This window comes from Chelmon rostratus, chromosome 16, assembly GCF_017976325.1.
Source record: "Chelmon rostratus isolate fCheRos1 chromosome 16, fCheRos1.pri, whole genome shotgun sequence".
NCBI classification, from domain to species: domain Eukaryota; kingdom Metazoa; phylum Chordata; class Actinopteri; order Chaetodontiformes; family Chaetodontidae; genus Chelmon; species Chelmon rostratus.
In genome coordinates this window covers 450723-475570 of record NC_055673.1, presented here as the reverse complement: position 1 = coordinate 475570, position 24848 = coordinate 450723, and the positions used below count along the sequence as shown (strand labels likewise).

Sequence of the window (24848 nt, the reverse complement as noted above, 5' to 3'; positions counted from 1 at the left end):
AAATCAGACGAAGAAAAGGGCACCAACAGTTTCCCCCCGCGTCATCATTAAACACCTTCCTGATCTGAGGTCAGCAGGCAGATCAGACCCGCTGCCCCAGCTCAGGTGGATGATGAATCCTCAGAGCTCCTCACCTCTGACTTTAATCAGCAGGTGAGGAGAGGCGGTCTTCATCAGTCGGTCTGATCCTCTGAGGTCACGCTGCTGTTATCACCTGGAAATCTTCACGGAGCTCCTGAGGAGTCGTTAGTGAACTGTCGATACGAGGATCTGTTTGAGTTTCAGCTAACGTGAAAGATTCGAGTATTTTAGCTCAACGACACATGAAAAAACATCTGATTTAAAAAATTCATCCACATCTTTCACATGTTTAGGAAATCAACACACAAAACAAACCCAGGATGTCTTGTTGCTGTGTCGGGCGGTTTCCATGGCAGTGGCCCTCGTCTGTTCATCCATTCATGATTAGAGCAGCTTTAAATTATAAACTTGTGATCACATGAACAAAAACTGAACAGATAATCTGTCATGTGGTTAAACAAAGACGATAATTGGACATAATGAAGCAGCTCGTCTCTGCTCCTGTGAGGCTAATCTAACCTTCAGCTGTGAGTCACGGTCCGACCTCTGACCTCGACACCCCAGCACGCGGGTCGCCGGGCGTTGTCATGTGAACGTTTGGCATCGACCTGTTTAATATTAACCACACAGACGCATCATCGATCACAGGAAAACACGTTTCATCTGACGCGCTGAATACATGAATAATATGTGAGGCAGCAGCTGACGGCAGGAGGAGGAGGGTATAAATACAGGAGGGGGAGTACACCACAGAGTACATGTGAGGAGGAGGAAGAGGAAGAGGAAGAAGAAAAGAGAGAGAAAAACAACGAAGAAAGAAGCTGCTGGAGGAAAGACACGAGGAGCGAGTGGTTGGATTTAATCACCACAGAAGAAAAGAAACAGAATATTTGTAGAAATACTTCGATCGTGAGTTCTCGTCTGTCGAGCTCAACTTCATTTAACTTTTAATGCTCTTAGTTTGAAATGTGTCATTTCCTGTGATCAATGTCTTTAGGTCGTTAACGGTAGCTCTGGCGATGGACAGCATGCGAGCCGTGTTCTACCTGTCCGTCTGTCTGTCTGCGCTGACATCACTGTGTCAGGGTCAGAGGTCGGCCGACGGCCGTCTGCCGTCCCCGCCGGACCAGCCGGTCGTCGGGCTCACGGCCGAGGAGCTGGTGAGTCATCTGTCTTCATCCGGGATCTCTGGATCATGTTTTTAAAATGTTTCTCTTCTGAGTCATTAAGGTGGTAAACTGATGAAGGTAAACGATGATTCAATCAGAAGTAATTAAGGTGGAAAAGATGTTTGAAATAAACTGTGTGAAAAAGGAGTTAATTGGTGTTCTGTAACCGATGGTAACACCCAAACTAATTAAGGCTGAAACATTTCCACCTTAATGGAACTGATTAAGGTGGAAATGTTTTCTAAGAAGTGAAAACAGATGATTGACTGACGTGATAAATGTTAAATATTATCTGATATGTGCGTGTGTGTGCCTGTGTGTGTGTGTGTGTGTGTGTGTGTGTCTGTGTGCACGTGCAGGCGGAGGCTCTGCAGGGTCTCCTGGGGGGTGAAGCTGACAGCGGTGTCGGTCTCTCGGTGGAGAAGAAGGCCTCCGTCATCCCTCGGGTGAGAACATGTCTGACAGCCGTCATCACCTCAGCAGCTGTTCTACCTTTCCGTGTGAAGTTGCGTCCGTCTCGTGTGAGTCGTCGCGTGTTGGACTGATCGGGTCGGTCCTCCTGATCTGTCGGGTCCGTCGGCAGCGTGCACACCTGCTCAGGTGTCCGGCTGCAGATTCCTGTGTGTGTTTTCTGCTCTCTGTGGTGAACGTTTGGTTTCCTTTGGGTTTCAAACCTGCTGCACCGTGATTGGACAAGTCGTTTCCGTCGCCTGCTTCCTCGCCACATGCAGCACGCTGTCACATGACGTCAACATTCCGTTCTCGGTAGTCCTCTGTGGAGGTTCGGGGCCTAGAACCCGGAGCAGGAATTTAAAGGTGGAGCTAGAAACACGGCAGGCTGTTCATTGGTCGACACAGTCGTCACTCCGTCACAGAACTCAAAGCACGAACCTGCGGCCTGTCTCTAACAGAGCGTCTGTCCTTCTGCGTCTCCGCACGCTGAGAAGAGACAAGTCTCTCCATCGTCACACCGCTCGCTGTCCGCTAACAGCCGTGCCAACGTGTCGCAGTACCGTCTGAGGAGATGCAGACCAGACCAGACCAAACCAGGTTCAGGTTCAGGTTCAGGTTCACTCACATGACCACTAGAGGTCGCCAGTTAGTTACAGGTTTACATTCAGATCACTATGAAAACTTCTACTGAAGCTGAAACATGTCTGTCTGTCTCTCTGTCTGTCTGTCTGTCTCTCTGTCTGTCTGTCTGTCTCACTCTGTCTCTCTGTCTGTCTCTCTGTCTGTCTGTCTCTCTGTCTGTCTGTCCGTCTCTCTGTCTGTCTGTCTGTCTGTCTGTCTCTCTGTCTGTCTCACTCTGTCTGTCTGTCTGTCTGTGCCACTCTGTCTCTCTGTCTGTCTGTCTGTCTCCTCCTTGCTGTCCATCTCTACCTGTCTGTCTCGACCTGTCTGTCTGTCTCTACCTGTCTGTCTCTCTGTCCGTCTCCTCCTTGTCTGTCCGTCTCTCTGTCCGTCTGTCTGTCCGTCTGTCTTTACCTGTCTGTCCGTCTGTCTGTCCGTCTGTCTTTACCTGTCTGTCCGTCTGTCTGTCCGTCTGTCTGTCTGTCTCTACCTGTCTGTCCGTCTCTACCTGTCTGTCTCTTTCAGTGTGACGTGGGCGAGCGCTGTGCGATGAAACATGGACCTCGAATCGGCCGCCTGTGCGACTGCCTGCGAGGAACCGCCTGCAACACCTTCTTCCTGCGCTGCTACTGAACGCACACACCTTGACTTCCACACCTGTGAGGACGTGACGTCTAAAAGCTGAGAAGAAGAAATGTCCTGACAGAGATAGAAGAACACACACACCTGTCTCACCTGCCTGTCTCTCTGCATGTTTCTGTCTTTGTTTTAAAGTTTCGTGTGTGTCTTTCAGATTCATTTATTTTTGTTAAATAAAGTTTCTTCATAAAGCTGCTCGGCTCTGACGACCTCGTCATTTAAGGGCAACGTTGGTCCTGAGTTTTGTCTGTCAGGCAGTTCCTCTTCTCAGGCTGCATCCACGTCTTTGCCTTCTTCGTCTCCATCTATAATCTGAAGCATCTGATTGGTGGAGCTTGTTGGAGGGACAGAGCCTGGAATCATACCTGACGGCCTCACACACTGTTGTTTTACCTGCTGATCAGTTCTTAAACCGACCATCACACCTGCACACTGGAGAACATGAAGAACAGAACCGACTTTTAAATGACTCAGATGTTCTGCACTCTGATATCTGTCCAGACGTATGTGTGACACCAAATCTACAGATTACAGGAAGCCATGGACAGAATATTCTGTGTGCTGTCAGACGTGACATGAATCAGACAAACTGATGTCATGATGAGCGTGTGGTGTTCAGTCTACTTCACCTAATTTAAACTTACGAAATAAAACCAGCTCAGTCCGACTTTAGTCTCGTGTTAACATCGTTAATGTGCAGATTAACGACAGAAACCTACATCATGTGTACAAAGGTAGCATAACTCACGTCATGAACTCAGCGTTCAGGCTGAGACGTCACATGGTTCCCTGAAGCGTGGACCGCCACCTCCTCCAAAACCACGTCCACCCCCGAGAGAGTCCTAGAAGACCCGATTCAGGGCACGCATTCAGTTAGAATCAGGCTTTACAGCGCCCCCCACAGGGGACTGTAAGGTACGTTACAGCTCAGATGGAGCATTTTCATCAGGTTCAAATATTTCTAACACTGTTCTACTTTATATCCTGTCGGCTGGTTTAATCTGCAGCGATGCTTCATATTCTATAAGATCATCACGTGTTTGTCCTGTGAGAACCTCGTATCTCAGACAAACAGCCTGTTTTCAGCTCTGTGACGATGCATTTTCAGCTGAGCCAAGAGGCTTTTAAACACTTTATTTAGCTGAAGAAGACATGAAGGAAAACTTCATCCTTCAGTTTATCACAAACATTCAACACATCTGGAGATACGAGCTTTCCACTGGACAGGAAGGAATCTGAAGAGTAACTACAGTAATGGAGTAGAAGTTCAAATGGAAATACTTATTTACAGTACACATACCTGAAATTTGTACTTTAGTGCAGTACTTGAGTAAATGTAATCAGTTACATTCCACCATTAAGTCTGAAGTGACTTCCTGTCACTTTCCTGGAACAACTCTGACCTAAAAATATCTTTCACAGAGCAGACAGACGTAATCAATCATCCCCGATCGATCAATCGTCCCCGATTAGATCCCCGGAGAGGCTGATCGGCCCCGCGGCCTCGTCACTCAACACAAAGTCTCCTAAAACAGATGGACAGCGGCAGCCCGCCGCCGCCTCCTCACCAACCTTTATTACAGCCTGACGCTGACGACAGCAGCGGTCGCAGGTTCGATTCCCTCCACTGGAGCAAAGACAGCGGCTGTTTGGACTCTGAGGACAGAACTTTGTCTTTTAGGATCTCACTTCTTGTTTTTACTGTATTTTGTCATGAAGGAAACTTTACCTGCTGCCGACCTCCAGCTGTTTGCTTTCATCAGTGTGATCGTCCAATCAGGGACGAGCTGTGTCTGACTCAGACCTTTAATTTGAGACGGACGCAGTTTATCGACGAGGATCACAGAGACGGGATGGCATTCAGCTCGCAGCGTCCAGCCGAGAGAGATAAGACAAGCTAATGACAGCAGCTAACACACACACACACAGACACACACACACACACAGACACACGCACACACACACACACACACACAGACACACACACGCACACACACACACACACACACAGACACACGCCCACATACACACACACACACACACACACACAGACACACACACACAGTAAGCAGGTGTGTGTGCTGACAGTCAGCTGTTTGCCTGTTCAGTCTGTTGATGAGTGTTTTCAGTCGTTGAAGAACTCTTCGTCATCTCGTCAGTTTAATTTGTTTTAACAAACTGCAGTTTGACAGAAAAATAAATCTGAACTCTCGTGTTGAAAAGAGGATCCATGAAGCTGATCAGAGTCTGTTTCTGTCTACGAGCAGAGTGGGGTCCACTGAACACTGTCTCCCTCCTCATGTGCACAAAAAGACTCAGTCCAGGTGTTCCTGGTCCTGTTGACCAACCTCGGGCCTGCTGACAGCGGGTCCAGCTGGACCCATGCTGCTCATGAAGGGTCAACAAAGTGGCCTGCTGGTTTTTCCTGATCCATCAGAACCTGAGAAGCAGTTCAAACTGGGGGAGCAGTGAGGTCAAAGTGCAAGTTCAGACGATGCTGATCTGAGCTCCCGGCTGGTTCTGGTCCTCCGCAGTCCTCCCCATCAGCTTCAGTTTCCATCCGTTCAGTTTGGACTCAGCACCACAACTGAACGGTTTCTCTCCTGTGGGAGTTTTCTGGAGGTCCAGACCTGCTGTCTGAGTAAACCTTTTCCTACGCAGAGAGCAGCTAAAAGGTTTTACTGTGTGTGTGTATTCAGATTCCTCTCAGGCTGAAGTGTTTTACCACACAGAGCAGAAACATGACACTGTCTCAGTCCTTCAGACTGCTTTAACAAGTGCTGTCTCGCCACTGAAGTTCTCCAGAACCAGACCTGAAAACACTGCTGGCTCTTCATCGCTCTGACCGGCGCCATGTCGCTCACTGCCAACATTTACTGACACGTTAACCAGGTCACCTGTTCATAAAAAAAAGCATAATGATAAAAACTTTATTAACCAACATCCAGCGTTCATGCTGCTGAGCTACAATAAGTCCAGCAGAGGGCGCACAGAGCACATGTAATGAGACAGTTAGCATTGTAGCTTTACTCGTTCACTTGAGTACAGTTTTGAAGTACTTGTACTTCACCATTTCATCCCACTGTCTCCTCCTCCACCTCTCAGAGGGAAATGTTGAACTTTTTACTCCATTACATTGATCTGACAGCTTTAGTTACTTTACACATTCAGATTTTTACCAAAACACACGAAGAGTCTCTAAAATCTGTGAAGGCGTCACTTTGGCCTCATCGTCACCACATTTCTCACTATGTTTCTCACAATGTTTCCAAACCGATCGATCGATTAATGGAGGAAATAATCAGCTGATTGATCCAGAATGAAAAGAATCATTAGTTCAAATGAAGCTCAACCAGCTCCAACAGTAAAATCCTGCTTTGACATGATCTGGTGACGGATGGAGACACCAGCACAGCTGTTTTCTACTGTAGTACTGTTCCTCCTCCACCTGTGCGTGTGTGTGTGCGTGCGTGCATGTGTGTGTGTGTGTGTGGGTGTGGGTGTGGGTGTGTCTGTGTGAGTGCGTGTGTGTGCGTGGGTGTGTCTGTGTGAGTGCGTGTGTGTGCGTGCATGTGTGTGTGTGGGTGTGCGTGCATGTGTGTGTGTGTGTGTGTGTGTGTGTGTTAGCTGCTGTCATTAGCTTGTCTTATCTCTCTCGGCTGGACGCTGCGAGCTGAATGCCATCCCGTCTCTGTGATCCTCGTCCATAAACTGCGTCCGTCTCAAATTAAACGTCTGAATCAGACACAGCTCGTCCCTGATTGGACGATCAATGAAGAACCAATAAATTCAAAAAAATACAAGTTTCCTTCATCAGATGACAAAATACAATAAAAACAAAAAAGAGTCAGCAACTGCAAGAAACAACTGACCTGCTAACTGACCTGTGCTGGTGCTGGTGCTGGTGCTGGTGCTGGTGCTGGTGCTGGTGCTGGTGCTGGTGCTGGTGGTGGTCCTGGTGCTGGTCCTGGTGCTGGTGGTGGTCCTGGTGCTGGTCCTGGTGCTGGTGGTGGTCCTGGTCCTGGTCCTGGTGCTGGTGGTCCTGGTGGTGGTCCTGGTCCTGGTGCAGGTGGTGGTGGTGCTGCTGGTCCTGGTCCTGGTGCAGGTCCTGGTCCTGGTGGTGGTCCTGGTCCTGGTGCAGGTGGTGGTGGTGCTGCTGGTCCTGGTCCTGGTGGTGGTGGTGGTGGTGGTGGTCCTCGTCCTGGTCCTGGTCCTGGTGCTGGTGCTGGTCCTGGTGGTGGTCCTGGTCCTGGTGCAGGTGGTGGTGGTGGTGGTGCTGCTGGTCCTGGTCCTGGTCCTGGTGCAGGTGCAGGTGCTGGTCCTGGTGGTGGTCCTGGTCCTGGTCCTGGTGCAGGTGGTGGTGGTGCTGCTGGTCCTGGTCCTGGTCCTGGTGCAGGTGGATGGTCTGTGCAATAATGTGCTGGAATTGTTGTTGAATTTGCTGATTCACATTAAAATATCTCATTGATTTGTCTGCTTCTTGAACTGGATTCCTGGATTAGATGAATAACTACAACAAACCTCTAGAACATAAAAAGTTTTAAGTCACACTTCACCCCTCATTAGAACATAATATATCCCATAATAATGATGGAAAGTTTGCAAAGAGCCCCTTTCAGTCTTGTCACAACAATAACTCCAGAGCTGCTGATCAATGAATTCATTTCTTTACAGCCGACTGAGAACAGAGGAAAGTACTGCAGTACTGCATGGAGACTTCTGTAGATTATCACCGTCACTGTTTACTAAAGCAACCAAACAGCAAGACGTTCCCATGGAAACAACGGTTTCCTTCTTCAGTCGGTATTATCCAAACAAACCAAATGGAAATCAGGATTCTCTGCTGAGTCGTTAGTGATTTCATTTTATTTCACATGGATGAGGAACAACGCCCCCCCCCCCCCCCGAGTACAGGTACAAGCACTGAGACAATGAGAGAATACACCAGAGCAGTTACCTGCGAAACCATCTAATATATACTGTTACTGCTAAGCTAACTGATCTGCTAACAGCTACCTGCTAGCTGACTGACACAAATGTTAACTGACCCACTAATCCAGCAAACTGAACATCAAATTAATCTGCCGACTGATCGGCTAATCAACCTGCTAACTGCTAACCAAACTGCTAGTTACTAACTGACCAGCTATCCGCTAACTGACCAGCTATCTGCTAACTGACCAGCTATCCGCTAACGAACAAATCCTGAGCCACAAACTGAAACTGAGCAAAAGAATGTTTTTCCCATTTCTGGACTTTAGTTTAATGTCGACTAAATTCGAGACTGAAACAACTGAATGACATCACCAGAACTGTCCAATGAATGCATTACATGTCAGTACATGTGACTCCAGATGAGGCTGATCTGAGCTCCGTTCAGTTCGTCTTCGATGAAGCTGCGAGGACTCAGCAGCACACCTGTGGTTTTTGAGCTGATAGAGCCAGGTGAATCTGTGGTCACAGAGGCTGCAGCTGAAGGGTTTCTCTCCGGTGTGGGTTCTCATGTGTATCTGTAAGTGTCCGTGCCGGGAAAAACGTTTATTACAGCGTGAACAGCTGTAAGGTTTCTCTCCTGTGTGACATTTCAAATGGTTCTGCAGATGTGACTTCTGGCCGAATCGATGACCGCAGACCGAGCAGCCGAACGGTTTCTCTCCCGTGTGAATCCTCATGTGTGCCTTCAGATTTGACTTTCGGTTAAATCGTTTTCCACATTCAAAGCACAAAAATGGTTTCTCACAACAATCAGATCCATTATTTGTCTGAATGTTCAAACCTACACGAGCTCCTGTGGTCTTTCTCTGATCATCACTGACTTCAGTCTGTGCTTCAAAAAGCTCTGCAGTCCTGTCATCAGTGTCAGGTTGTAAAGGTCTATCTGGATCTGAGGTCCCGGCTGGTTCTGGTCCTCCACGGTCCTCCCTATCAGCCACAGCTTCTGCCTCTTCAGTTTGTGTCTGATGAAGCTGTGAGGACGGAGGTTCCTCTTCATCCTCTTCTTCACTCTTCACAGGGACAGGAGGGAATGTGAACTTGCCGATATCAGCCTCCTCCAGACCTCCGAGCTGCTCTCCCTCCTGACTGGTCCACAGCTCCTCCTGTTTCTCTTTAATGTGTGGGGGCTCAGCTGGGTCCTCCTGGTCCGGACTGGATCTCCAGTCCTGCTGCTCAGGAGGATCCTCGTCTTTCCTCGCCAACAGCAGCTGGACGTCTGCAGGGAACAGTGAAATACAAACAGACATTGAGGAAAACTGTGATTGCATATCAAGCAGAGGTGTATTAGTATATTATAGAATATAGAAAAGTATTTATTCACCTCTGGTGGGTGCCGGTTGGCTCTGCACTGAGAACAGTTCATTCTTACACACTGTTTGGGTCAAACAGCAGGATAACCACCCTGACTTTTACTTCAGTGACCCAAAATGCAGAAAAATAAAAATGTTTGTTGTTGTTGAACACTTCTATACGTCTGTACACGTTTTATACATTAAGACTGTTCTGACGCGAATGTGACCCAAATCTATTAATATGGATTTCAGACCCGTTAGTGTGAGTTCAGGGAAGGAAGACGGGAGTTTTAGGGAACCATGAAACTGTATATGTCATGTTTTTGTATAGTCTTTATGGGACAGTAGTGACAGAGTTCTGGGGAACCCTGAAACTATCACAAGGACTGCCCGCCCCACCACTGATAGAGACGCCTGCTGGTCAGAGTCATCACTCAGAAGGACACACTAGTCTACTGTTTTAGGTTATTTTCTGTACAACTGAAAAAGAGTACTTGTCAGTTTGCACTCTTGTGAGATGCATTTAGTCTTCTTAGAAGCTAAAACAAGCTTTGAATAAATCAGGGAGGATGAAACTTGGTGTCAGAACAAACAGAGAAAACCGAGAGAAGAAGTGAAGGCAACAAACCTGCTCTGTGTAACCGGACTTCAGGCTTGAAAACAGCGTCCAGTAGTTTCTGTTGTCGACAAACTTCCTCCTCGTACTCTGCTATCGTTCTTTCAAACTGCTCAAATATCTCTTCAGCAGCCGCAGTTAGTCGCTGCTTCACAAAAGCTCTCAGCGTTTGGACTTTAGACATTTTCACACAATCACACAAAACAAAACACTGCTGGCTCTCCACCAAACGGTCACTCTGACTGGCGCCGTGCTGCTCACTGTCTGTTTGCAGCTAGCATGCTAAGCTAACTTCCGTGGCTTTGTCGGTAGCGGGAGATGAGTCAGAGGTGAAACACGGAGAACAGGTGAACAGCACAAAGTCCAACCACACAGATTCATGCGGACATAAAGACTCTCTGTTCGTGTCTCTGGAGACAACAGCGGGACTCGTTCACAAGATAAACCAGCAGGACGCCATCTTGCTAAAAACATCACAGTAAATTAATCGCTTCCGGGAGCCACTTCCTGTCGCCCGTCAAAATAAAACCTCCAAAATTTCACTGACGCGTTTACACGTTAACCAAGTCACTTATTAATAAATAACTCTAAGGGAAATATTTTACTTCTTACTCCATAACATTTATCTCTCAGCTTCAGTCACTTTAGATTTATATTTTTACACACAAACATAGAAGAGTTTATAAAATCTGATGTTTTGTTATAAACACACAGGTACTGGTGTTGTATTGTGAAACTCTGTTACTAGCTGCCGACACTCTTATCTGCATTTTCGTTATTCTTTCTTCTTATTGTTATTTTTCCCCGACGAAAGCATTCATGCAGCAAAAAGACCAAATGTCTCTAAAATGGGTGAGTGGGTTGCAAATGCCACCGACTACTCAGGCACAAAAAAAAGACATTCATTGACCTCAAGGTGGCGCTGTAACAATCAAGTTATTTTTCAATGTGCTCATCAGAAAACACATTATGACACATCCTGAAAAAGAATCATCCTCGTCGTCACACCTCGTGTTTGGTGTCGGTGACCTCTATGTCTGCTGGTCTACACACACCTGCTCTGTAACAGTCAGGTCACCTGTTCAAATTCAGCCTGATGTCAAGGTGAGTGATTTGCTACATTTTCTTTTTCCAAACTCAAACTCCCAATCTCACGTGAGAAATATAGAAAAAAATATGATTTCTTTTCATTATTATTATTTTTCTCTGTCAAAAGTCAAAGTAAACACCAAGAGTGAGCAGGCGAGCTGCAAATTCCACCGACTCCTGAGACACGCGATGACGCTCACTGACCTCAAGGTGACGCTTTAATAAGCAAAAAGTTTACGTTTGCGCGACTGACACAGGGACACAGACAAGTTAATTCATGACTGACGTCATCATTTAATTCACCAATAAATCTCCAATATCTCACCAACATTAACGGACAATAAGTAGAACTCTTAAAAAAGTCTCTAGTGCTTTTCACTTTATAATATTAGAACATTATTGCCTGCAGCCACAGCTGAGATGGACAGACGTTCTAGTCAGAAGACAGATGAGAGATTATGGCCTAGCGAGAGAAAGCTTTAAGACATACACTGGATAAATACAGAATAATCATTGATAAATAAGATTGTTTAGAGGCGTGTATAGGCATTTGAAACATCTGGGGATGAGCCCCAAAGAGAGGAAGTGATCCACACACAACTTTCTTGAAATCAATTCATTCATTGATTCATTAGCCGTGACGTCTGTCACCAGGATGAAATCAGACCCGCTGTACAGGCCTGAAACCGAACAGGCCAATAACACGCAGGTAGAGGGCGACACACATACTCACAGAACTGGAGTTACATACAGTAACTATTTTCTTCACTGTAACACCGAGTCCAGCAACATGATGATGTGAAGGTCACATAGTGAGCAATTTCTCTGTCAATTTCTCTTCTCTCTGTTGCTGCAAGAAGCAACACAAAAGTCTTCATCTACTGTCACCATCTGAGGAAGAGGAGACCCAGTGACGTAACTTTGCACAACAAATTCCTAGGCTAACAGTTGTTACAGGACTTCAAACGGAAGCTCACGGATGACTGACACCAACTTAAAACTTAGAACCTGTAAGTTTTGACATGTTTACGTTACTTTGCTGTTTTACTGCTGGTCGAATTTTGTGTTAGCATGTTCCACGGCTAATGTGGCTAGTAGCCTTCACTGTAGACTCACAGACTGGAGCCATGTTGGACTGTTTAATATTGAGGGACAGTCAAGAAACTGTTTGAACATTCAGCTTCATTTGAAGCCAGTTAAAGAACCAGAGCAGCCGGTTGGCTGAGGGAAACGGCTTCTTCACGTAGCATTTTTTGTCGTCTCTCATAGCCAGAGCTAACGTTAGCTCCACACTTCATTCTGCAACACAACATCAGCTGGTTTGTTGTTACAGGAAAGCTTACTCTTTTTTTTACTGGTGTGATATACATTTAGGTCATACTGCCCCTTGATTCAGTGGTTGTATGAGCTCATATACATATTAAATATTTTGGCAGTAAAAAACAGCCCTGTGGCTATAGTCCAATAGCCTGACACATGCCCCTGGTTGGCTCCAGTTCTGGGGAGACAGATATGGTTGCTCTTGACATATGGGTGGCTGAAAAAGATGATAAATCTGTAACACATGCAGTGCAGCAAAACCAAGGTGGTAGAAGATCATCAATAATGACGCACGACATTTGTGGGTCGCGTGGTAGCCTACATCCAAGCACACTGTACTCCTATACAAATCAGTTACCCATCAAATAGTACTTCTGAAGTCCCATAAACTCCCTCCACTTCTTTCCCTTAGCACTTACACTGAGCTCATTTGTGGCCTCTCTGGAACTCAGCTGAGGAAAATTCATCGCACTGATGGAGAACTTCGACTACCTGAACATTTTGAGGTGGGAAGTAAAAAATTCAAAGCAGGAAGTTTTTCTTTGCGGCTGAATCAGCAGCTTCAGTTATTGCTGCTGCTCTCCCCGACACACTTGTGACTTTTGACCTGCGACTGCCAGGTGAACCTTTTGTCACAAACGCTGCAGCTGAACTGTTTCTGTCCCGTGTGCACTGAGAAGTGGTACGTCAGGTTTGCCTTCTGAGAAAAGCTTTTATCGCACACTGGGCAACTGTATGGTTTCTCTCCTGTGTGGACCGTCATGTGTTTCTTCAGACCTCCCTTTTGTGTAAAGCTTTTGTCACAATACAAGCAGCTGAAGGGTTTCTCTCCAGTGTGGATTCTCATGTGGTTTACCAAAGCGCTACGCACGGCAAAACTCGTGTCACAAAATGAGCAACTGAAAGGTTTTTCTCCAGAGTGACATCTCATGTGCCGGATTAGGTTGGGCCTCTGAGAAAACCTTTTGCCGCAAACTGAGCAACTATATGGTTTCTCTCCCGTGTGAAACCTCGTGTGTCTCCGCAGACTGTCCTTTCGACCAAATTTTCTACCACATTCGCAGCAGATAAATGATTTTTTGACAGCGTTACATGTGACGTCACTCACAGGGACGTCATTCATTTCCATCTGAGTCTTTGAACCTGCCTGAGGTTCCCTGCTCTCCTTACAATCATCATCACTGACTTCAGTCTCGGGTTCAGAAGAGTTTGAAGCCTTGTCGTCACTAACTGGCTGAAAGTAACTATTTGGATCTGAGGTCCTGGCTGGTTCTGGTCCTCCACAGTCCTCTCCACCAGCTTCTGTTTCCATCTGTCCAGTCAAACGGCTGCGTAAAGGTTCACTTTGAATCTGATGAAGCTGTGAGGACTGAGCCATCTCTTCATCACCATCCTCCTCCTTCACCTCCTCCAGCCCTTGAAGCTGCTGTCCTTCCTGGCTGGTCCAGAGTTCCTCCTGTTCCTCTTTAATGTGTGGGGGCTCTGGTGAATCCCCCTGGTCCAGCCTTGGACCCCACTCATGCTGCTCAGGGGGGGCCTCTTCACAATTCACCAAGACCTGCCGGATGTCTGTCGGACACACTGACACAGAGAGACACACATCGACCATGAGTTCATGCTAGCCCAAGCTAAATACATAGCATTTAGCATTTTATGTTAATGAGGTCAGTGACGTATTCACAAGAGAAATACATTCATCACAGGTCCTGATCCCTCTTTCCTGATTTAAACCAGGTCGGGGGGCGGGTGATGTGGTGTGTGTGCGTGTGTGTGCAAGCAGCAGTGGAAAGTAACTAAGTACATTTACTCAAGTTCTGTGTACTTTTGAGGTACTTTACCTTCACTTTGGTTTCCATTTTTACAACGTTACACTTAACGTCAGTACGTTGATCTGACAGCTGCAGTTTATTGTCTTGTATGTATTATTTTTTATATTTTTAATATAAATAAATTTGACTTAATTACTAATTACACTACAAATTTAATACAGAGCTCGTTAGAAGGTGGAACAAGACATGAATGTAACCTGTGTTTCAGGTTCAACCTCAACTAGTTGTCATTAGCTAAAGCCATTGGCCAACTAACTAGCTGTCATATGTTTCTGATGTTAATTATTTAAATATATATATTTTGGGGGGTCAGGAAACGGTTCGAGTTCCTGGGCTGATGAAGAATTGTATAAGTTAAGTGTTACGTAACAGGAAAATACAGAACCGTCACAATGAGCCTTTAAAATATAAATATTAGCTGAAGCAGGAATGATTCTGATGTTGGAACAACCAGCATAAAGATGAAGAATCCGGTTCTAGTACTCATGCCACCAGCATTCCCTGCTGGGTCCCTCAGCCCGAACCTGAAAACCCCCATCTCGGTGGTCCAAAGCTCCTGAGCTACCTAAACACCAACACGTCCCAGGTGCTCTGAGCTCACAGCAGAGTCGGCTAGCTGCACAGTTAACTGGACAACGGCTACTACAGACAGCCAGACTTAGACTAGTTGGTCAGAATTCCATGTAAAAAAAGGTCTTAGCTTTAAATATCGCCCTGATAATCGTGGCTCGAACGACAAGGTGCAGCTCCTGAATGCAGTTTCAGGGGTTTAATCACCCCTTGCTCACAACCACTGCTGCTGCTGCTGCTGCTGCTGCTGCTGGTGGTGGTGGTGGTGCTGCTGCTGCTGCTGCTGCTGCTGCTGCTGCTGGTGCTGCTGGTGGTGGTGCTGCTGCTGCTGCTGGTGGTGGTGGTGCTGCTGGTGGTGGTGCTGCTGCTGCTGCTGCTGGTGGTGGTGCTGCTGCTGCTGGTGGTGGTGGTGCTGCTGCTGGTCCTGCTGCTGGTGGTGGTGCTGCTGGTGGTGGTGCTGCTGCTGGTGCTGGTGCTGCTGGTGGTCCTGCTGCTGGTGCTGGTGCTGCTGCTGGCTCTTCTAGGCTCATCTTTAACGTGGCTGTGTGACTGGGTGTGTGTGAACTGTCCGCTTTTTTAATTAACATTTCCTGATTTTTCTTGGTAAAGGGTTTTGGGCATCAAAATGATACTTAAATAAGATATTTATGCTTCTATTAGCAGTCAGAGCCCCCCCTGTACACCACATTTACTCGAGTTATTGTGCTCCAGAGCACAGAGACACATTCTGTATCTGTAACACCCTGCAGCAGTTAACGGTTATCACTGTGAACGGACTGTTAAACACGTCAAATCCAGAATAATAACTAGATACTGAACTAGAAAAAGCTCTCAGAGCTCCACCAAGCAGCATCAGAGCTCAGAACAAAACCCACAGTTCAAGCACCAATGAACGAGTCCTGATCTGAACTAAAACTCAAACACTAAGCTGGTCGATGAACAGAAACCAGCTGAGTCTGACAGACGAGCTCCTGTAGTCCAGCCAGCGATGCTGTCAGGTCCAGGGAACCATCAGCCTGAGCTCAGAGGTTTGATGGAGGGTCCACGGGTGGAGAGGACGGAGCTGCAGATTAATCTGATTCTGTAGCACAGCTGAACTATGAACTCTGTCGACAGGGGGTGGGGGCTGATCTATGATCACTGTCAGGATGGACTGGACCCCCTCCACTACTGAGCCATGTTAATGAGACCTTTTTCACTAATTTATCAGCATTCTGTGGGACAGGTGGAGCTTTTTATTAATACAACAAGCCACCAACTACCTGGTTCTTCATCAGTGGTGGCAGGAGTACTTTAGTGTATTTTTACTAAAGTAAAAGTAACAATAGCACAGTGTCCTGCATTCAAAATGATACTGAAATATGAGTCTTAGCCTCCAAACGTACTCAAAGTACCAAAAGTCAAAGTAGTCGATATGCAGAATAGATTTTACTTCACTGGATTATAACACTTAACTACTCTTTTACTCGCTGCTGGTGAAATAATAAAGATAATAACAGATCATCATCGACTCGTTAATGATCAAAACCTGCAAATGAACTAAAGCTGTCAGACAAACGTTTTGGAGGAAAAAGGACGAAATCTACTCCGACAGAAAGCAGAAAGTAGCATGAAGTGAAATAACTGAGGTAAAGTACCTTGAACCTGTACTGGGTCAGACTGTACTACAGTACTGCAGTACTCCGGGTACTTGTACATTAGCAGTCAGGCTACAGTCCGGAGACAAACTGACGGTAAAGTGTTGATGCTGGTCCAGGTCAGACTCTCTAAACCCGGCGGAGCCTCGGGGGTCCTCGGCCTGTTCTCTGCCGCTCTACAGCAGGAACTAGCTTAGCTGCGGCTAACGGCCCGTGCACGGCCCGTTTAGCTACAGTTAGCTTAGCACGGAGCCTGTGACATTGGCAGTAAACGTGTTTCCGGCAGCAGACAGAAAACAAACCTGCTCTCCGCAGCTTCAGTTCAGGTGTCAGAACCACGTCCAGCAGCCTCCGATGGCGGCGGTCAATCTCCTCTTCATACTCGGTTATTGTTCTCTCAACGTGTCCGAAGATCTCGTCGACGGCCGCAGTTAGTCGCTGGTTCACGAAAAGCTTCAGACTGTGAAGTCTGGACATCTTTCTCACAGTCAGGGAGGACAAACTGACGCCAACGAGCCTCTTCACTCTTTATGAGTTGATGAAGATGCGACTGATCGACAGAACAACATCCGCTACAATACGAAGGATAACTTCCGGGTCACATTTCAAAATAAAGGCCGTATAATGACAGGTGACGATCAGAGGCTCAGCTCTCAATGAGCAAAGTATCACGATGACTTGCCTGAGACCTGAATGTTTTAATTCTGTTTCAACCATTACACACATTACACAACTATTAAATATATGAACACACACACACACACACACACGGTCTCCAGCTTCCATCCCAGTGGAGCAGGGCTGTCTCATGGATAATTCAACCATCTCGCCCTGCAACGAGGCAAATGTGACACATTTTAAATGTAAGTGACATCAAACATCATGAAAGATTTGAACTAATAGAAATTAATGACTGAACTCTGATCTGAAACCTCAGTTAAACCAGCGTTTCTCAAACCACTAAAACCAGAAGTGAAAAATAAAATCAAGTTCTTTGATTTTTCCTTCCGATGCAGACTTGAAAATAAAAGCTCTTGGTCACATTTCTTAAGACTTGAAGATTAAGTTCGCACACATTCTGAGACACGATGTTCAACCCTGATTCCAAACCATTTCCATCAAACTGTGTTTCCTGTTTTTATTTAAAGATTTAAGATAAAAAATGAAATGATCACAAAGGCCTCTGAAGAACAACGCAGCACTAAAAATGGGTCAACTGAGGAACAACGATGCAGTGGATGCGTAGAGGTAAGACGCCGTCATGTCATTCTGTAAGACTTTCTGTGTTTCTGTGTACCTGTCCGTTATCTTCAGCTAGCTGACGGTGTGTTCAGGTGAAGCCTGCCGGACACACTCGCCTTCTGTCGAAGCATCATGCAGTCAGGTGGTTCAGAGGATGCTCTACGTTTCTGAACGATCTTCAGCCTTTCAGGTTGTAGAACGTCGGGAACGAAGGGTTTGTAATAAAAGTGAGTAACTGTGAGGGATCAACACTGAGACAGAAAAACTCTTTCAGACGTGTCAAATCTGATCCACAGACAAAGGAAATCAGAGTCATTTCTCAGCGACCGTTTATTCATTTCTACATTCTCACACAGTCTGAGTTGGAAGCAGGAAGTTAAACTCTTGCAGCTGTTTTCGTGCTGAATTTGGGCTCCACGGCCTCATTTGCTGCTCTCACCAGGACACTCGTGTCTTTTAAACTGCGACTGCCAAGTGAAGCGTTTCCCGCAGACGCTGCAGCTGAACGGTTTCTCTCCGGTGTGAGCCGTCATGTGTCTCGTCATGTGTCCTTTTCGTGAGAATCTCTTATCGCAAACTGAGCAGATAAAAGGTTTGAGTCCGGTGTGGGTCCTCATGTGCTGAACCAAAGTGTGACGCTGAGTGAAGCTCGTGGTGCAGACCGAGCAGCAAAAAGGTTTTTCTCCCGTGTGAATCCTGAAGTGTGCGACCAGATCCGAGCGCTGCCTGAAGCTTTTACTGCACAGGGAGCAACCAAACGGTTTCTCTCCGGTATGGACTCTCATGTGTTTGTCCAACGACCAGCCGTGACTGAAGCTGCTGTTACAAACCGAACAGCTGAAGGGTTTCTCTCCTGAATGACATCTCATGTGAGCAGTCAAATGCTCCCTCCGGTTGAACCTTTTACTGCAGAAAGAGCAGCCGAACGGTTTCTCTCCTGTGTGACACCTCATGTGTCTCTTCAGATTTGTCTTGTGGCCAAAAGTTTTACCACATTCAGAGCAGATAAATGATTCTCTGTCAGCGTTTCTCATGTTATTAATCACAGAGTTTAAACCTGCCTGAGGTTCTCTGGACTCTGTCCAATCCTCATCACTCACTTCTGTCTCAGAGGAGTCTTCAGTCTTATCATCAGTATCAGGTCTATCTGGATCTGAGGTCCTGGCTGGTTCTGGTCCTCCAAAGTCCTCCCCATCAGCTGTTTTCATCTGTTCAGTTTGTCTCTGATGAAGCTGTGAGTACTGGGGTTTCTCTTCATCCTCTTCTTCACTCTTCACAGGGACAGGAGTGAATGTGACCTTGGTGATATCAGCCCCCTCCAGACCTCCCAGCTGCTCTCCCTCCTGACTGGTCCAGAGTTCCTCCTGTTCCTCTTTAATGTGTGGCGGTTCTGGTGGGTCCTCCTGGTCCAGACTGGATCTCCAGTCCTGCTGCTCAGGAGGATCCTCGTCTTGACTCGCCAACATCTGCTGGACGTCTGTGGAGGATAATGAAATTAAGATGTCAGAGATGTTACTTTTCCAGTTCGTCCACATCCACTAAACACAACACTGAGATCAGCTGCCATTCATTCCTTATACAGTGTGAGGCTACATGCAGGTAGCATTCAGGTCAGCATCACCTGATGTATCACAATCTGACGTTTTAGAGTTTGAGATTTCCTTTAATTCAGTCGAGTCTAACTCACACAGCTGCCTCTGAGACACTGAAGGTGACTCTAAAACACCTGGAAACACCTGGTACATCCCCATCAAACACCAGAAAGGAATGAAAACTGTCTGGATATGTTGATTCTGAAATCTGGATTATAATTATAATCTGGATTATAATCTGTATTATAATCTGTATTATAATCTGAATTATAATCTGGATTATAATCTGGATTATAATACGCACTGATCATCTGTTAGAAAACATCAGGTTCATTAATGATGTTGATAGTTATTATAAAACACACCAACACAACAAACTGATGAAGTGATATCAGCATCAGCAAGGCTCCGTCATCTTCATGTCGAATAAACATACAAACTTTAAAATTCGAAACGTTTTTCAGGTTTATCCGTCAAACACTCATGAAGTGTACTGACTTCAGTCTCATTCATTAACACTCATAACAACACGTCAGTTACCGTAAAGTCGAGAGTAGAGTCGCTCTCCAGCTGTTAGTCGCTGCTTCACAAAAGCTCTCAGCATCTGCACTTTAGACATTTTGACACAATCACACGAAACTCCCTAAAAACACTGCTGGTTCTCCATCCAGAGTGACCGTTTCACTCTGACAGGCGCCGTGCTGCTCACTGCCGTCCCCGGCAGTCTGTTTCCAGCTAGCATGCTAAGCTAACTTCCGTGGCTTTGTCGGCAGCGGGAGATGAGTCAGAGGTGAAACACGGTGAACAGGTGAACAGCACAAAGTCAAATCACACAGATTCATCCGGACATACAGACTCTCTGTTCGTGTCTCTGGAGACAACAGCGGGACTCGTTCACAACGTAAACCAGCTGGACGCCATCTTGCTAAAAACAATCGCAGTAAGTTAATCGCTTCCGGGGTCACTTCCGGTCAGAGATTTTTTTTTCAGCGTCATTTGTTCGTGCTGTTTTCAACTGATATTTAACGCAGTTGAATGTTAAATTGTTGCGACAGTCAAACATTTTCAAAAATATTTCGAACACCTAAAGAGCGAAACTACTCTTCGTAAACAAACAATTACTTCCGGTCTGGAGTATTTCCCGCTACACGATGACAGCGGAGTCGACTCGTCGGTGGAACGGACTCAGAGTTTAGTTCTCCAGAGGCGGAGGGACAGCGTCAACTGCTGGATGTGGTTTTAAACCTGATGGAGCTGCAAGCAGCAGGTCTGCGCTGCAGGGAGTCATTGCTAAGCTAACGTTAGTTAAACCATCCTTACACCGCTAAGTCCTGCTAAAAGCGTTTTTTTCCTGTTGGTCATTTAGAAACTTGGGCTGTATTTTCTCCAGCAAAGTGTGTCCCCTAATACAGGCCGGGGCTAAAGTGAGCAACATGGCACCCAGGCGGAAATTCGATTTCAAATTCAAAGAAAGAGTTTTGCAGTTCGCGGAGGAAACTTCAGGAGAGGAAGCTGCGAGACGCTTTAACGTCGACTCGAAAAGGATCCGGTACTGGAGGAAGCAGAAGGCCGAGCTGCTGTTAGCTGACAAGAGGAGAGCGCGGCTGACCGGAGGAGGGAGGAAGAAAGTCAACGTGGAGCTGGAGAAACGGCTGTCAGAGTGGATTTACTCAGCGTGGGACGAACACCAGCCAGTGTCAGGAGAGGTGATCAAGACGAAAGCTCTGGAGATCTACCCCTCAGTGAGTGACGGGGGCAAGATGTTTGTGGCCAGCAGACATTGGCTACAAAGGTTTCTGCAGCGCAGCAACCTGTCACTGCGACGTCGCCCCGCCGTGGCCCACGAAGACCCCGACATGCTCTCTGAGAAACTCGTTGCGTTTGTTGACTACGTTGGCAAAGCTGTCGGTTCTAAAAGGATTTTAGAGAAGGACATCATTGCAATGGATGAGACGACTGTTTGGTTCGACGTGGTTCCCCCCGTGACTGTCGATACACCGGGTGTGAAGAGCGTGGCTCTGAAAACCACGGGACACGAGAGAAGCCGCCTCACCGTTGTCCTCGCCGCCAAGGCCGACGGCAGCAAACTCAAGCCTTACATTGTCTTCAGAGGGGCTGCGGCGGACGTGAAGGCCGCGCAGCAGCAGACCTCCGGTGCACTGATCGCCACGTCTGTGACCGGCTGGATGAATGACGCTCTCACCGCGGACTGGCTGCAGTCTGCGGTCGGGAAAGTCAGCTTCACCCCGCGGCTCCTGGTGTGGGACTCGTACCACTGCCACATTGGTGCCGCCACCAAGGCTGAACTGAACCGTGGCTACAACATCACGACAGCGGTGATCCCGGGAGGCTGCTCTAAGTATGTCCAAGCCTCCGATGTGATGTGGACCCAGACCTTCAAGCAGAGTCTGCACGATGCCTACGATCAGTGGATGGCCGGGGGTGCAGATAAGGAATACACAGCTGGAGGTTATTTAAAACCCCCGTCCCGCCGCCTGCTGGTGGACTGGGTGGTTGCAGCCTGGAACAAACTGGACAAGAATGTGATCAAACAGTCTTTCAAAGTTTGTGGACTCTCTGTGAAACCTGACGGGAGCGAAGACGACCTCATCCTCTGCTTCGGGGGGGACCAGCCCTGCGCCGCCGGGCGGGAGGCGCTCGCCCAGGTCCGCCAGAGGAATTGGGAGAACAGGTGTCAAGCAGCCCAGGAAGAGGAAGACGAAGAGGAGCTATTTAACAACGAGCTTGTCGTTTTTGATGATGAGGAGGAAGAGGACAACGATGAGGATGATGCCTTTCAGGAGGAGGACAGTGACCACACGTCATGGCACTGCTTCGTTCATCACGGTACGTCTGGCCAATCATTCTCATGTCCTGGTTCCTAAACCGCTGAGCTGCTGTGTGAAAGGTGAATAACATGGTAATGATCTGACGTATATTCAGCTGAATACAAAGTAAACATACGGAACGTCCCATCAGCTGATCTGAGTCAGTGTTTGAAAAAAAAAAAGAGACAAAGTGTCAGAGTCGTAGAAACGAGAACTGGTTCGTTAACGATGATTTAAATTTACGTTGTGATGAAGAGTTCAGCAGGTGAACATGTTTGTTCTGATAGTAACTTAATGAAGAACTTCTTAAATTGGCTGTAGGAAAAAAACGCAGATCATCCCTTCAGTCGTAGATAAACGATCCAATCAGCAGGCAGCACGAGTCTGATCCAGAGTACATGAGACTCCTTCTGATTGGTCGTCCTTCTCACACATTAAATGTTAGGTGAGCATTCACATGATACTGAGGACAAGTCAACTTTTCGGATGCAGTTCCTGGTTTCTCCCGTTTGTCTCAGTTGATGAGCATCTTCATCGTTGACTGTGACTCTGGTCTGTGTTTGAGGAGCTCAGCGTTCCGATGGTTTTCCAGAGAACATCCTGGTCCTTCACCTCAGCTCAAACAGTAGCATGAATGATTGTTGGGTCTCTTAAATGTTAAAATAATATCTTCTGAAGATCAAGTGATCTTCACATTGATGGTTTGATACGTGTCGTTAATAACTGTGTGCTTGTGTCTCAGCTTTACCCCCAAACAGCAAAAAACAGATGATAATTAAAGAAGAGCAGCAGGAGTGGAGATCCAGTCCAGACCAGGAGGACCCAGCAGAGCCGCCACACGTTAAAGAGGAAGAGGAGGAACTGTGGACCAGTGGAGGTCTGGAGGAGTTCACATTCAGTCCTGTCCCTGTGAAGACTGAAGAAGAGGAGGATGAAGACAAACCTCAGTCCTCACTGCTTCATCAGAGACAAACTGAACAGATGAGAACAGAAGCTGACGGAGAGGACTGTGGAGGACCAGAACCAGCCAGGAACTCAGATCCAGATGGAGCAGATGATGAAGACTCCTCTGAGCCTGAGACTGATGACAGTGCTGATTGGAAGGAGAGCAGAGAGCCTCAGTCAGGTTTAAAATAAGTCCATGTGGGAAGAAAGACTGTGTCAGTTGTGGGTTTGGTGCAGCAGCAGATTGTTTAGTAGCTTCAGGACTGTCGGGCGTAGGAGGGAAAGTATTTTCTTAATGAAAGAGGTTGTCAGTATTTAGCAGAGCTTTGTATGAAAAAGAGAGCAAGTGCTGCCTCCCAGAAGATCAGGTCCCCTCGACCTCCAGCTGCATTCAGAGCAAGGTGAGCCTCAACCCACCCCCCCACCCCGTGCATTCCAGTTAGTTCAGTCCGCCGACGCAGAAACAACAGGGACATCCGGCAGAATAGTTGAACCAGGCTCAACACTTGGCCATCGAAGTCAGTACAAACACACATTCCTGGTCGGTGTCTCAGCAACATGAATATTTCTACAGTTTCCGTCTCAATCGTCATGACAACAGACAGAGTGATCGTTTCTGTGGTTACCTGTCTCATCCTATTAGAAGTCGCGGGGCAGGCTGTTCATGTCTGGTAAACCTTCATGGATCTTTTGAGTCAAACTGGACTTCCTGGTTGGTATCCTGTTGTCTCACCTGTACCTGACAGGGACTTTGAAGTTTCTTTAACGCAGGGCTGATTCCAGTCTGAGTCACTTCAGAGACTCTCTGGCAGGTGATTTGGGTCCACAAACAATGACTTTGTCCATAATGAATCAAACTGTGATTGCATCAGCAGATGATGCTCAGTAGAATCATTTCAGGTAGTCGAGTTTCTCCATGCAAGCGTTCTGACAGTCTACGATGCAGAGAGGTCATGTTAGGAGTTAGATCGCCTCACCTGCAGCCATGAGCTGAAACCTGAAGTACCTGTGAGGTGTGCACGTTCTATAAATACCAGTTTATATGTGGGAAAGGTGGATTGAAGGTTCACACGTCTGCTGTTTCTGATTGGCTGATAGACTTTTCACCTGTGTCGAGTTGAAACAACAATGAAACTGACGAGAAACCACTCGTTAGATGTCGCTTCTGAACGGCGGCGCAGGTGACGGAGTTCAGCGGGACTTTGAGTGTCCTCCAATCAGAGAGCAGCTTCAAAATGTCTGAGTGGAGAAACAGTAAATCGTGAATCAGGCTGCGCTAAAATCAAGGAAATTCAAAGCAGCTTTTAGTTAAATCTCGTCATCGTGCTGTTATTCGTCTCGTTTAGAGAATATAAAGTTCAGTTACTGTGAACTCCTCCAGGAGACTCAGTGATATAAAACATTTTGTCTGCGTCAGTTCAATAAAGGTTTGAGCTTTTTTTTTCACCACATCAGTCTCCTGGTTTGATTGCGGCTAACTGATGATTATGATGTAGCAGAAAAGTCAGATTTAAGAGGATGAGGATGAAGAACAGGGACAGAGTCACCAAACAACATGATGTAAAACATCTAAACACAGTAAAGAAAAGGACGGAGAGATGATTGAAGCTCATCAGAGAAACAAGAACAGGACTCAGAACAGATAACCAGAGAAATCAAAAGTCATAGAACTAAAGTATAAAAAACAAATAATAGTCATTCAACTCAAAGTCCAACAAAATAAATACTCAGAAGTACTCACAGATACTTCAAGTGAAGTATCTGTGAGTACTATGATACCATCAACTATAACACAACAGAACAATGATTCAGTACTCAGTGTTTGTATTGACAGAAATATAATGAAAGAGGAACATATGAAATAAAATGACACGTACCTGGGCGAAGGTCACATGATCTGTCACCTGCACCTGTTTGCTTTCTGCTGGTA

The 24848-nt window shown here is 46.7% G+C and overlaps 3 protein-coding genes across 3 annotated transcripts; 1 reads left to right on the top strand and 2 right to left on the bottom strand.

Moving 5' to 3' along the window:
* Positions 1-880: 880 nt before the first annotated feature.
* cart4 (cocaine- and amphetamine-regulated transcript 4) lies at positions 881-3099 on the top strand. Its single transcript, XM_041954790.1, has 4 exons — positions 881-990; positions 1079-1241; positions 1610-1696; positions 2850-3099. Exons 2-4 carry the CDS (start codon positions 1101-1103, stop codon positions 2955-2957), a joined length of 336 nt encoding a protein of 111 aa, XP_041810724.1. The 5' UTR covers positions 881-990; positions 1079-1100; the 3' UTR covers positions 2958-3099.
* Positions 3100-7880: 4781 nt separating this feature from the next.
* LOC121619148 (zinc finger protein 184-like) lies at positions 7881-10326 on the bottom strand. The gene is made up of 2 exons (XM_041954771.1): positions 9879-10326; positions 7881-9174 (listed from the first exon to the last, which is right to left on the bottom strand). Exons 1-2 carry the CDS (start codon positions 10048-10050, stop codon positions 8267-8269), a joined length of 1080 nt encoding a protein of 359 aa, XP_041810705.1. The 5' UTR covers positions 10051-10326; the 3' UTR covers positions 7881-8266.
* Positions 10327-11236: 910 nt separating this feature from the next.
* LOC121619953 (zinc finger protein 2 homolog) lies at positions 11237-20087 on the bottom strand. Its single transcript, XM_041955900.1, has 5 exons — positions 19686-20087; positions 17993-19030; positions 17635-17788; positions 16614-16837; positions 11237-13856 (listed from the first exon to the last, which is right to left on the bottom strand). Exons 1-5 carry the CDS (start codon positions 19762-19764, stop codon positions 12838-12840), a joined length of 2514 nt encoding a protein of 837 aa, XP_041811834.1. The 5' UTR covers positions 19765-20087; the 3' UTR covers positions 11237-12837.
* Between the last annotated feature and the right edge of the window lie 4761 nt (positions 20088-24848).